The 12,695-nt window shown below is 48.2% G+C and overlaps 1 protein-coding gene across 1 annotated transcript in view; it reads left to right on the forward strand.

Moving 5' to 3' along the window:
• Positions 1–12,695, forward strand: part of SLC2A9 (solute carrier family 2 member 9) — a 197,763-nt gene that overhangs the window by 86,021 nt on the left and 99,047 nt on the right. The window contains exon 8 of the mRNA XM_030801107.1: positions 2,892–3,024. Within this exon, the coding sequence (XP_030656967.1) occupies positions 2,892–3,024 (133 nt within the window). The remainder of the gene's footprint in view (positions 1–2,891; positions 3,025–12,695) is intronic.

Raw genomic sequence — 12,695 nt, forward strand, 5'->3', positions numbered from 1 at the left:
ATTATTTGGGTGGGCCACATGTATAATATGGGTGGAAACACTTCATTCAACACACACCTACCCACACACCCAATCTCACTTTTCTTGGTAGAAGGTGAGAGGAATAATCTCTCCTAACTACAACACCTCTTCTGCAGCCAGCTAATATCTCCAGGAAATCTCTGAACACCTGCTGGAAAAAGCCTGGTTCACAGACTCCACTGCTGGCTAAGCTCAGTCCCTCTGGAGTAAACTCTTATCTGAGCTCCACTCTGGACACTCCTGACCCTCACCTTTTCCACTGTTCACCCCAGGGATGTGTACAGAGTGGCCACTGCCATTGTCCTTCCCTGGTTCAGAAATGTTGGCATCCCAATCCGGGGGCTGCCCACCTGAGGTTTAAAGAATCCACCTTTCCTCCAGAGGTAGAAATAAGACCATAGTCACCCATGCGACCCCCCTTAAGAAAGAGTCCACATGTCCTTGTATTTAAGACACCAGGGATCAAAGGCTATGCCATAAAGTTGATAACAGCCTTTCAGGAATAAGTCATGCAATGTTAAACATACCCACTGACTATAAGATTCCAAAAACACTGAATTGTAGATTCAAGGAAATAGAGAGTGTCCATCTCAGCTAGTGCATAGACCCCTCAAAGGCTCCCGTTGTTCTCAAGCCAAGTCCAAGAGCCATGGAAAGGCAGCAAAGCTACCCATGACCTCACCTCTGCTCAAGGCTCCAGCCTCAGCTCCCACATCTCCGGCATCCCCTGACCTTGCATTTCCACTACAGGTGTTCCCCAGTGAGCCTGGACGGATCATGCCTCTGTGTGGTTGTACATGCTGTTCCTATGCTGGGGGTGCCCTTCCACCCAGTGGCAGCTCCAAAAACACCACCCCGGGAAGTGCCCCCTCTGTGATGATACTGTGGGAAAAGATTGGGCTTGATTTCCACCTGTGTGGCTCCTGGCTGGGAGGCCTTAGCACAGGAATCGCCCGCCACACCTTTAACATGCAGCCAGAGTGCTGGCTGTGTGTGGGGCTGGCAGCTGTGAGGTGGAAGGAGACAGCTGTGGGAAGGACTCACACCACCCCTGGCACATGGTAGGAGCTTCATGGGGTTGGTTCCCTCATGTTTTCTTAGACTGTGTTTTTACCCTTACTGAGACGGCAGCCAAACCCTGAGAGAAAATAAAGTCAACACCACCACACACAGGCCTAGTGGAAATTCCACTTCTATGTATGTTGGGGTTTTTTCTTCCTGGTCTTTCTTTTTAATCAAGCTATGACACACATACCATAAAATTCATCCTTTTAAAGTATACAACTCAGTGGGTTTTAGTATCTTCACGGAGTCGGGCCACCATCAGCCTTCCCTCATTCCAGGGTATTTGCATCACCCTAGATGAAACCCCACACCCATGCGAAGTCATCCCCACTCCCCTGTCCCGGGCCCTCCCGGCCCCGCCGGCAGCACTAGCCTACCCCTCCCAGCCTTTTAGTGAGAGCTCCTCCTGAAACTGGAAAGCCGACATTGGCCTTGCCAGTTCCTCAAAGGGCGATGGAAGGACTATGCCGGCTGGCGGAACCAGAGGAGTTTTGTGAATAAAAATTGTTATTAGGTACAGAAAAGGGAATCAAATCTAAGGCACCCCTTAGATGGAGATGAGGATTGGACCAGCTGCTGGCCGTGTGCCCCCGGCAGGCCACATCGCTACTCTCTCTGGGCCCTGGGGCCCTGCTGCTCTCCCCTCATGGGATCCTAGAACTTGCAAAAGTCTCTGTTACCATGGAGCGAGTAGGGAACGAGTAGGGAGTGAGTTTTGGGAGAGCAGCAGAGGGAAGCCCTGCTTCCCAGTGGGCAGTGGGGGGAGGGATGGGGAGGCTGTCCCCAGGCCCTGCTGATTCTGATGCCCCAGGATCCTGAGGGTACTTTCCCATGGGCCCCACCTGAAGCCAACAGAGCCTCTGCCCATCATGTGAAGTCTTTTCAGGTCTGAGTGTGTCTTATTTTGCCCTTGGCCGTCTCCTTGTACCTTCTTGGGAAATAAACATGTCAAGGACGTGTCATGGAGGACTTGGTTTTTCCTCCTTCTCGTGATCAGAACTGCATTGTGAGCGGGATTCTCTTCTTTCAGTGGCACAGTGAGAGCTTATTTGTAAACTTGGGTAGGAAGAAAGCGGATCAGGAAGAACACTACCTTGACAGGCATCGTAACGTGTGCTCTGGGCTGCATTTAGGCTGCACTGCAGGGGATGTCACTGCTTGGAGTGCATCATGTGCCTCTTGAATAGTGCGTGTCATAGGGATCTGTTTGCCTTTCATAGCTGGCTGGAAAGTGAAAGTCCTCCTCTCCCTAAGGAGTAAGCTGTGCCCCACAGGCCCCCTCTTCCTCACTCCCATGGGGTCTGCAAGATCTCCAGCTGCCCTTCTTTTGTCCTCACTGACAAGACAGAGATGGTTGAATGTCGTGGGCATCTAGATGTCTAGTGGTGGTGCCCATGTCACCTCCATGTGCAGGCTGCATTCTTGGGGCAGCCTGGGAGGCAGTCCTGGTGTTGAACAGAAGGAGACCCTAAGATCCCCCAGGCTCACCATGGTTCCCCAGGGAGGTGGGGTCAAGCAGCCCCTGAGTGGCCTTGGCCAACCTGAGCCACTTGCTTTTCAGAGCTACCACCCAGGTCACTATCTCACAGGGGACTCTGAGGAGTCTCTGGACTCATGCATGGAAAATGCTATATACATGGGACTGGTGCCCAACCTGGCTCAGTTCCTTCCCTCAGCCTTTGTTCGTGGGGATCATGCTGGGCAGGAAGACCTTCTGCAGGGTCGAAACTACCTGGTCCAGTGGCTCAGTCCCCTCAACAATGACCAAAGACCACTGCACTCAGCAGCATCTCCTTCTCCCGCAGGAGAGTACCTGGCCGTACCTGTTTGGAGTGATTGTGGTCCCTGCCGTTGTCCAGCTGCTGAGCCTTCCCTTTCTCCCTGACAGCCCACACTACCTGCTCTTGGAGAAGCACAACGAGGCGAGAGCTGTGAAAGGTGAGGGCCCTTCCCTTTCCTGCACACCTCCAGCCCCTGCATAGATCAGCACCGCAAGGCATGCTGGGACCTGGGCCAATGGGCACAGGAAGGGGTGTTGTCATTGTTCCCTTTTGCAGGCACTGGGCTGGGTGTCATAGGGTACCTTCTCATATCATCTTCCCAACAGCCTTGCTAGGGGGACAGAGAGGGGACACAGAGTCAATCAGGGAGTCTCCCAGGGAGTCTGGAAAAGCCAGAACAGACAAGATAAGATGCAGGTCCCCTCACTTCTGTGCAGTGTCTCTCACTACCACCTCTCTGGTTGTTCCCAGCCACAGAGATGAAGCCATCTGAAATTTCTGAGTGGCTTAGGTGCATAGCGGCCCTCCTTCCGCTCCTTCTCTCTTCACTGACTTCCTCTGTCTTAATATTTACGTGCCAGGAAAGGAAAAGATGCAAGCACAGAATGAACACCAGATCCCACCAGGCACTGGTCTGAGTGCTTCTGCACAATGACCCATGGGACCTTGCCAGCAGTCCTTTGAGGGAGGAAGGAGTATACACTCATTTTACAGGGGAGGAAAATAAGGCTCGCAAAGGGGCTTTGGGAGTTGTCTCACGTAGCTTTCTTTAAATGCCCTAAATGGGGGGATGCTGAGTCAGATTCAAAGCCTGGCTTTTGGAATCAGAGACGTCTGTTTACAGAGCCCTGAAAAGGCAAAATTGTGCTGCCTAGAGATAGACAATGCAGAATGAACAATCACATTCTCATTCTTCTAGTTTCATAAAATGAGACGCAGTTGACAGCACCACAGTTAGTTAGGCATGTGAAGGTAACCAGCACTACCTTCACATCCAGCTCTGCTGTCTGATCTTGAGCAATTTTTTAAACCTTTCTGAGCCTCAGAACCCTCATCTGTAAAAAGGAAATGACATAAACTTCCCTCGTGGGGCCATTGTGAGGATTGAATTAGATGGTGTATATAAGGTTCGTAGTATTATCTGCTATCATTATTACTGAGAACTCTGTGCATTTTAGTTCTAAATTTCATCTATGTCCAAATCCAGGAAAAGACTTGAGAATTATGTATGTAATTTGTGTAACATCTTTTGAAATTCACACTACCTAAGTATTTTCTGAGTTAACAAATGGCATATTGAAATATTAACAATTGCCTATATTTGTCTAGCAGTTTATGGATCAGATTCATTTTCTCATTTATAACATTTCTCTAAAATGAAGTCAGAGAAGGTAATTGTTATTACCTTCATTTTTCAGATGAAGAAACTGAGGCTTACAGGGATGAAGTCCATTTCCCAAAGCTGTGGGTTTTGGTTTATAGAGATTTATAGAGGCTTTTGAAAATATGATGGAAATGATAGTGTTTTCTTCAATACGGTGACCATATACACAAAATTCTGCCTATGGCTTGGTGATAGACCTGGGACTTGAGCCCTCTTTTCTCCAGAAGACCCTGGTTAGTAACTCCCACCCCCAATCTTAAACCCGTTAGTAACCAAACGATTGGAACCCAAGGAAGATTTTCCTCCAACACCCCTTGTGCACAGAGAGATACCAGGAAGCGGAAGTAGTGGCTATTGTACCAGGTGACTTCCCATGTGGCCAGTGAGGAGAAAAACCAACTAAAAGTTTGGTTCAGATGGTTGTCAGATGGCCGAGTCTCTGGAGTAAAAAGAAGGTGAATAAGAGAGAGAACCAAGGGGATCTGATTCTAGATGCACCTGGGCTGCGCATTATTGGAAGAGGGTGAGGCCTCCAGCTCTGTCTCTGCTGACCTGGGAGGGTAACCGCACCCCATCTGGCTCTGCTCAGGAAAAACTCTTGAGAAATGCTTCAATTAAATACAGTTGGAATGAATAGTGCATGTCAATGCCAGACAGTGAAGAAGGTTTTGAAGTTTTATTTCATAGCACAGTAGGGAGTGAGGGAGAAGTATAGTTACAAAACATGATAAATATTACATGTGCACTCTATAAAAAGAACAAAGATATTGGCCTTAAGTTGAAATAGATTATTGAAATTTTCATCTGTACCTATAAAAGTGCTAATTTTACTCCAGACATTCAGCAAGCAATGGATATTTAGCATGTTGGGCATTCTGCCAGGTGACAGGGTAAGACAGCGGTATGAGATGACATTCCTGCCCCCCACGAGTGAGGGAGGGTGAAGGTCTGGTTAAAGGAGATGGACAGAAACACCCACTAATGGCTCATCTGTATTGAAAACTATTTCATTCTAAGCACTTCACATATATTAGCTCATTAAATCATCACAACCACCATAGAAAGTAGGTCATATTTTTATTCCCATTTTAAGACCTAAAAAAAAACCGAGGATGGGATAACTTGGCCAAGGACATAAAGCTAGCCAATGACTGCACTGAAATTTGAATTCTGACAGTCTGGCTCTGGAACTTATGAATGTAAACAAAATGCGCTTTATTACTTAGCACCATGCTCGGCACTGTGGGAGATACCCCTTCTCCAGTCTGTTGATAATTTGGGGAAAAGAGGCCCTGTGTTAGTCAACTATTACTGTAATAATGCTGCATAACAAAACACCCAAAACACATTGGCTTTAGGTAATAGCATTCCTTAGTTCACAAACCTATAGGTCAACAGTGTTGTTCTGTTAATCTTAGTAGGGCTTGACCTTAAAATCCTTCTTGGGGCCAGCTGAAGTTCACTCGCATGTCTGGTGGTCAGCTGGCTGACCTAGGTTGGCCTTAGCTCTGTTCAATGTACCTCATCCCCAGCTGGCCAGCAGGGCACGTTCTCATGGTAACCAGAGAGGAAATGGAAAACACAAGCGGTTTCTCTAAGCTTGAAATCTCCTAAAATCCTATTGGCCAAAGTAAGTCACATAGCTAACCCAAAGTCAGAGTGGAAGGGGGCTTCAAAGTTTTAGGGTAGAGGACATAAACGTAGGGAGGCCACGAACTTGGGCCATCAACACAATCACTTTAGACAAGAGGCCCCTTTCGGGATGTTCCTATCCCCACTCCATCCCCACCCCCAGTTCATAGTGGCAGGGAATGAGTCCCAGGCCCTGGGTCTTATTTATTTATGCCACCCTTGTCAGTTTAGGAGAATCCCAGCCTCCAGTGCCTGCAACACACATGCTGCTTTGCTTCTGTGATCTCCAATACATCTTCAAAACTTTGCAGACAAGGAAATGACCACTCAGAGGCTGAGTAGCTTGCCTAAGATACCACAGATAGTTCATCACAGAAGCGAGATTCTAACTCAGTTTGTCTCATTCAAACCTGAATTCACTGAAGTGTAGGGTGCTGCCTTGAGCGTGTGTGTGACTCTTATTTATAAGACATAACGTGCACATAAAGACAACTATAATAGCAAAAGATTGGCCGGGCACGGTGGCTCATGCCTGTAATCCCAGCACTTTGGGAGGCCGAGGTGGGCAGATCACGAGGTCAGGAGATCGAGACCATCCTGGCTAATGCGGTGAAACCCTGTCTCTACTAAAAATACAAAAAGTAGCCGGCGTGTTGGCAGGCGCCTGTAGTCCCAGCAACTCGGGAGGCTGAGGCAAGAGAATGGCATGAACCTGGGAGGCGGAGCTTACAGTGAGCCAAGATCGCACCACTGCACTCCAGCCTGGGCAACAGAGTGAGACTGTCTCAAAAAAAAAAAAAAAAAAATAGCAAAAGATCATTAATCCATGGGTTGGAGACACAGAAAATTTCTCCTGAAATATTATGACTTTATATATTAAGCCAGGGTTAAATTCCAGATTTGCATCCATTTCATCTAAGAACAGTTAGATAAGTAATCATGTATCTACTTAAAACTGAAAATGATATCCCAGTGCCAATTTAATTCACTTATTTAACAAACAATTATAGACGATTGTAGCATTATGAAGGCATGCTTAGGACATAATGTTCAGGAGGGGAACAAAGAGAACATAAAAAGAATCTGTGTGATCACAGAAGTGTAGACGTCATAGATACGAGCAGGCCCAGGTAAATGCAGGCACAAATGGAGGCCGCTGATGCATGAGGGAGCTGGGCTTTGTGCTTTGTAGGCTGTTGGTGAGGGAGGGGCAACAGAGGTAAACTCCTCGCTTACTGCCTCCCCTGTGCACCAAATGCACCCACCAATAACCAACCCAGAACCCAGGAAGGACGCCATGGGGTGATCAGCTAGCTCTTCAGGCCCTGCCGTCTGTGGTGGCCTTACCTGGAGGCCCTCAGCTCACCTATACCCACCTGGAGATGGCTGAGGAGAGAAGAGGGGCTGTGTAACGTTCCATGCTTGCCCTTGTCAATGATAAAGATGTCCCCATCTCCTAAACCGGGCAGAGGGAGCTGGGCAGAGGGAGGTGGGGACGCACTGCCTCAGAGGTCTTCTCTCGGTCTCTGCTGGCAGTCACCTGTTCCCAGAAGACCAGCGTCCTCCTCCCTCACTGTTGCTCTGCTTCATTTCTAAGATGTGAGCCAAGACGGGTGACCTCTGAGAGTCTCCTCATTTTGGCCCATGGACTAGCTAAGCCCCAGGACTCCCTTTTCCCTGGCTAGAGAGACAACTTGGGACAGGGTGCTGAGCGAAGAAACAGAGGCCCACGGAGATAAGTGTCTACTACAGAAAACCCAAGGGCCAAAAGGGGGCGGGAAAACACAGCTCGGATACCACTCTACCAAAGCCTCCAGCCCTCAGAGCACAAAGGCATGCCCAGAAATTGCCCACACACTTCTTCGTTCTAAAGAGCAAGCAACTCTTGCTGTAAGGACCAGCCTCACTTTAGATTTAGAGAATTGCTGAGGGTTTCGCTGAAGCAGAGGATGTTGTCTATGTTGTGCCTGTGGTGGGTGCATTCCCGAGCAACCTTTGAGATTGCTGGGGGTCTCTGTGCCCCTGAGAGCTGGGAGGAAGCTCTCAACTGTACCTTCAATTCCACAGCACAGGGAAGGAAGTTCAACATTTCTTTACCATTCAGAGCTTCCCTGTGCTTTGAGTCTCCTCTGCTTCCTGGGGACAAGTTCTGTTGCTCTTGGGATGACATGATAGTCCCAACTTGAAATTCAGTACCTTCTTTGGTTTTCTCAAAAACAGCAGCACCCATGTACAACAAATCACTTGAGAGTTTAGAGACCGTATCAAAGATTTCAGGGTGGTGGGGGAGTTGCTCCATCCTGCCACTCACAGCCTCCTCTTTCCTCTCCCTGTCATCTCTGCTCATCATCCCCTCTGCTTTCTTAGATGCCCCTGGAGCCCCGATTTCTCCTCCCTCTAGCATGTCGAGCACCTTCCCGCCCCTTCTGAAGCTGGAACCAGCCCACATGCAGACATCCAGCAGACACCTTCTGCCCCAGGCATTTATCTAAATATTTTTCTTAGCCATGACAGTGCTTGAGAAACATTCTGGTGTCAGCCATGAAGTTGACACACTTTTCTTCCCCTCTTTATACCTGGTAATGTTGCTGCTAGTATCATCATGCTCCCTGGCTCTCTGGAACGCCTGCTGTGTGTCATAGCATGTGGCTCAGGGTTAGCTGAGAGTTAGCAGAGCTGGGGTCCAGCCCCATCTTCCCCATACCACAGCTGCGTGACTCAGGAAAGCTGCCCATTATCTCAAAGGCTCAGTTTTCTTGCCTGTGAATGCTTATCTCTAGGGCCCAGAGAAATGATCATATCAGATCATGCATATGAGAGTGCTTTGTAATTCTCTTTTATAAAGGCACGAATCCTGTTCATAAGGATTCTGCCCCCGCTGACCTGATCACCCCCCCAAAGGCCCCACCTCCTGATACCATCAGTTTGGGTATTCATTTTCAACTTTTTACTTCTGAGGGGACACAAACATTCCACCCATAGCCATGGGATTCTGGCAGAAGGGCTCCAATTTCCCGCAGGAGGCAGCGTAAGACAGCTGCCCCATCTGGGGGCCTAGGGTGAAGAGCTGCCATGCTAATGAGGAAGGAGATTCATGCATGTGCCTCCCAGATGCACCTGGTGGGTTCAGACACAACAGCTCCCAAAAATCCCTTAACCCATTCTTCACAGGCTGGGCATTTCATGAAATGGCAGCAGTGCTCATTTTAATGTTTTATGAGCCACAGAGCTTCCTGCAGGAAAGAGTGGAATGGAAACTGTTAAGCCCCCAGCGTGAGGCCCTGGGACCCATCAGGTTTGACTGGGCGCGTCTGCAGGCGAGACAGTGCTGGGAGCATATGTTCAGGGGCACACGTCCTAAAACAACATGCGGGATCTTCTGGGCTTCCTCACCAGTGACTTCTTGGACATCAGTCTTGTTGAGTTCTTCCACATGGCAAGTGCAGAGAGACTGTGGGATCTGAGTGTTGACACTGGGCAGGGGTCAGGAGTTCTGATTTGGTCGCAACACCTCTCTGGGCTGTTTCTCCACCTGTACCGTCAGAAGTAGAACAAGATGCTCTCTAAGAACCAGCTCAGCTCCAGGTTCTGAGGTCAGAACCAGGGCACATAGGGGCAGGGACTAGTGTCAGGCCCAAGGCTCCTGGAAGCAGGTATTTGGGCTCTGCCACCACCCACAGGCTCCCACAGCAGGTGGTTATAAGTGTCATTGCTCCCCCGCAAGGGACAGTGAGACGGCACAGAATGAGCACTAAGTGGGCTCAAAACCCCCCCAGTAAGAAATAGGAACACTTTTACACTGTTGGTGGGAATGTAAATTAGTTCAACCATTGTGGAAGGCAGTGTGGTGATTCCTCAAGGATCTAGAACCAGAAATAACATTTGACCCAGCAGTCCCATTACTGGGCATATACCCAAAGGAATATAAATCATTGTACTGTAAAGACACATGCATACATATGTTTATTGCAGCAGTGTTTACAATAGCAAAGACATGGGACCAATCCAAATGCCCATCAATGATAGACTGGATGAAGAAAATGTGGTACATATATACCATAGAATACTATGTAGCCATAAAAAGGAATTAGATCATATTCTTTGCAGGGACATGGATGAAGCTGAAAGCTGTTGTCCTCAGCAAACTAACACAGGAACAGAAAACCAAACACCACATGCTCTCACTCATAAGTGGGAGCTGAACAATGAGAACACATGGACACAGAGAGGGGAACAACACACACCAGGGCCTATGGGCAGGGGGTGAGGGGAGGGACAGCATTAGGACAAATAACTAAAACCTAGATGACAGGTTGATAGGTGCAGCAAACTGCCATGGCACACGTTTATTTATGTAACAAACCTGTACATTCTGCACATGTATCCTGGAACTTAAAGTAAAATAAAAATTAAAAAATTCCCCATGGTAAATCCAGCTCTGCTACTAACTGGCCATCATGCATCTCTCCAGATAACTGTTTCCTCATCTGCTCATGGCCAGGACAGTGCTGGATGGTACCAAAGGGCTCTTCCAGCATCAATCCCAGGCCTCTGTCAGGATGGAAACTTCCTCCAAGAACAGTGAGGATTCTTGTTCTGCCATCAGACAGTGTCTTAGGGACATAGCTGTTTTGGGACACAAGAGGCAGGGCAAAGTAGTTTGAGAAAAAATGAAAAGCCATCTGTGGTCAAGAAAGTGTCCAGCTACCCAGGGAAGCATCTGCTCCAGTGGTCCCAATAGACACAGTGTCTTCATCTACTTGGCATCATTTCTGTGCTTACCCACGTGGAGTGGTACAGTGGGCAGACAAAGCTGTGAATTTTGCTTTGTACAAAGAGGGGATTTGATTGGGAGATCTCATGGCTTTCTTTGTTTGAGTTCCTCTTATATGCTAGTGTGGGAGGCAGAATAATGACCTCCACCCCACCCTGAAAGATGTCCACTTCCTTCTTCCCAGAACCTGTGAATATGTTAGGTTACATGATGAAGGAATTAGGGCCACAGATGGAATTAAGGTCACAGATGAAATTAAGGCTGCTCATCAGCTGACTTTGGAATGAGTAGTCCTGGACTATGAGGGTAAGGCCAATGCAATCACAGGGGTTCTTATAAGTGGAAAAAGGAGGCAAAGAGAGAGAGAACCAGACAAGTGACAATCTGAGAAGGAGTTGGCCCAAGGTTGCTGGCATTGAAGATGGAGGAATGGGACCAGGAGCCAAGGAATGCAGGTAGACCATAGGAGCTGGAAAAGACAAGCAGGTGGATTCTCCCTAGAGTCTTCAGAAGGAACACAGCCCTGCAATACTCAATTTTAATCCAGTGACACCTGCTTCAGATTCTGACATCCAGAACTAGAATATGATAAGTCTCCACTGTAATTTGCTGTAGCAGCAAGAGGACACTTGCTGCCATAGAGCTAGGTGCATGGCAACCATTACCTTAGTCCTAACCCCGCTAAAAAGTCTACAAATTTTCTACCTTTTGCTTTATAGATGAGGAGACTAAGACTCAGCAAGGAAATGTCAAGGTCACAGAGCTAGTGCATTGGTCAATGTTCCACCCAGGAAAGTGGAAATAATATTTCAGAGAGGCACTGGATGCCAGGAAATGGTTACAGAGGTGCCAGTAGGGAGAGTAAAAGGAGTTGGGCAGAGTCACCCTGGAGCCCGTGTGTTCACCCTCCCTCCCCTTTCCAGGAGAAAGGGCTCAGTCCCAGCTCAGCCACTGGCCTGCCCAGTGGCCTGAAAGTGCTCACCTCTCTGCAAAATGAAAGGTTTGCATTGGCATTGGCTCACTTCTAATTTCTGAAGCCTAAAAGAAGCTCCTCTTCGCCGAGGCTGAGTTCAGCTACTCTCCTCCAGTCACATTCCATTTGTGTCAAACTTTGTCCTCCTTTTTGGGCCACACCATGCATGTCCCGGATTCTGTGGTCTTACAGAGCCAGTTTTGATGCCAGGTGAGTTTGGCTTCAAGAGCCGGTCCCATCTCTTACTGACACTGCTGGAAGCATGACCATGGCAGCAGGACAGATGCTGGAGCTGCTCTCGCTAACATGGCTGATTCTTGGCACAGATGACCTGGGAACCACAGCCTCTGAGGCTAGCCAGGAGCCACAGCTGATGGTGCTGGAACTTTGACTAGCAGAAGAGGTCCTTTCTTCCTCTAACACTCAGCCATGCATCAGTGCCTCTCACTGCTGGACTCTAACAGGATTCTGCTAGCATGGGAGTAAGGAGATGTCATTTATAGGGAGTAAGGACAGGCAGTTTATAGGCTTCTAGCCCCCATGACACAGAAGAGTTCTAAAAGGGTGGTTGTGGGGCTGAGTCCCAATAGGGCGAATGCTACAAGCTCATAAATAGTGGGATGCTGTCAGCACATTTCATCTCAGCACCTGTGCACTGCCTCCTTCGCCTGGAAGGCTCCTTCCCCAGATGTCTGCATGACCCACACCTCCCTCACTTCCTTTAGGTCTCTAGTGAAACAGCATCTTCTCAAAAACATCTCTCCCAGCTGCTGTAGCTCAGTGTCCCCTCTTCTCACTGCCACTTACCCTGATTTATTTTTCTTTTTAGCACTCATTATGACCTGAAATGATATGTTTATAAATTAATTTCCTTAGTATCACTCCCCTCCATGAGAATGAAAAGCTCCATGCGAGGAGGGACACTTTTCCTGTTTTACTTATTGCTGAAACCCCAGCACCTAGAGTAGTGCCTGGCATACAGGAGACATTTACTTACTAAATAATTGTTGCATGAATGAATAAAACCAAAGTATACCAAAGGCTGAGTATAGACTGTAGCACGCT

This window comes from Nomascus leucogenys, chromosome 20 (genome assembly GCF_006542625.1).
Source record: "Nomascus leucogenys isolate Asia chromosome 20, Asia_NLE_v1, whole genome shotgun sequence".
In the NCBI taxonomy this organism is placed as follows: domain Eukaryota; kingdom Metazoa; phylum Chordata; class Mammalia; order Primates; family Hylobatidae; genus Nomascus; species Nomascus leucogenys.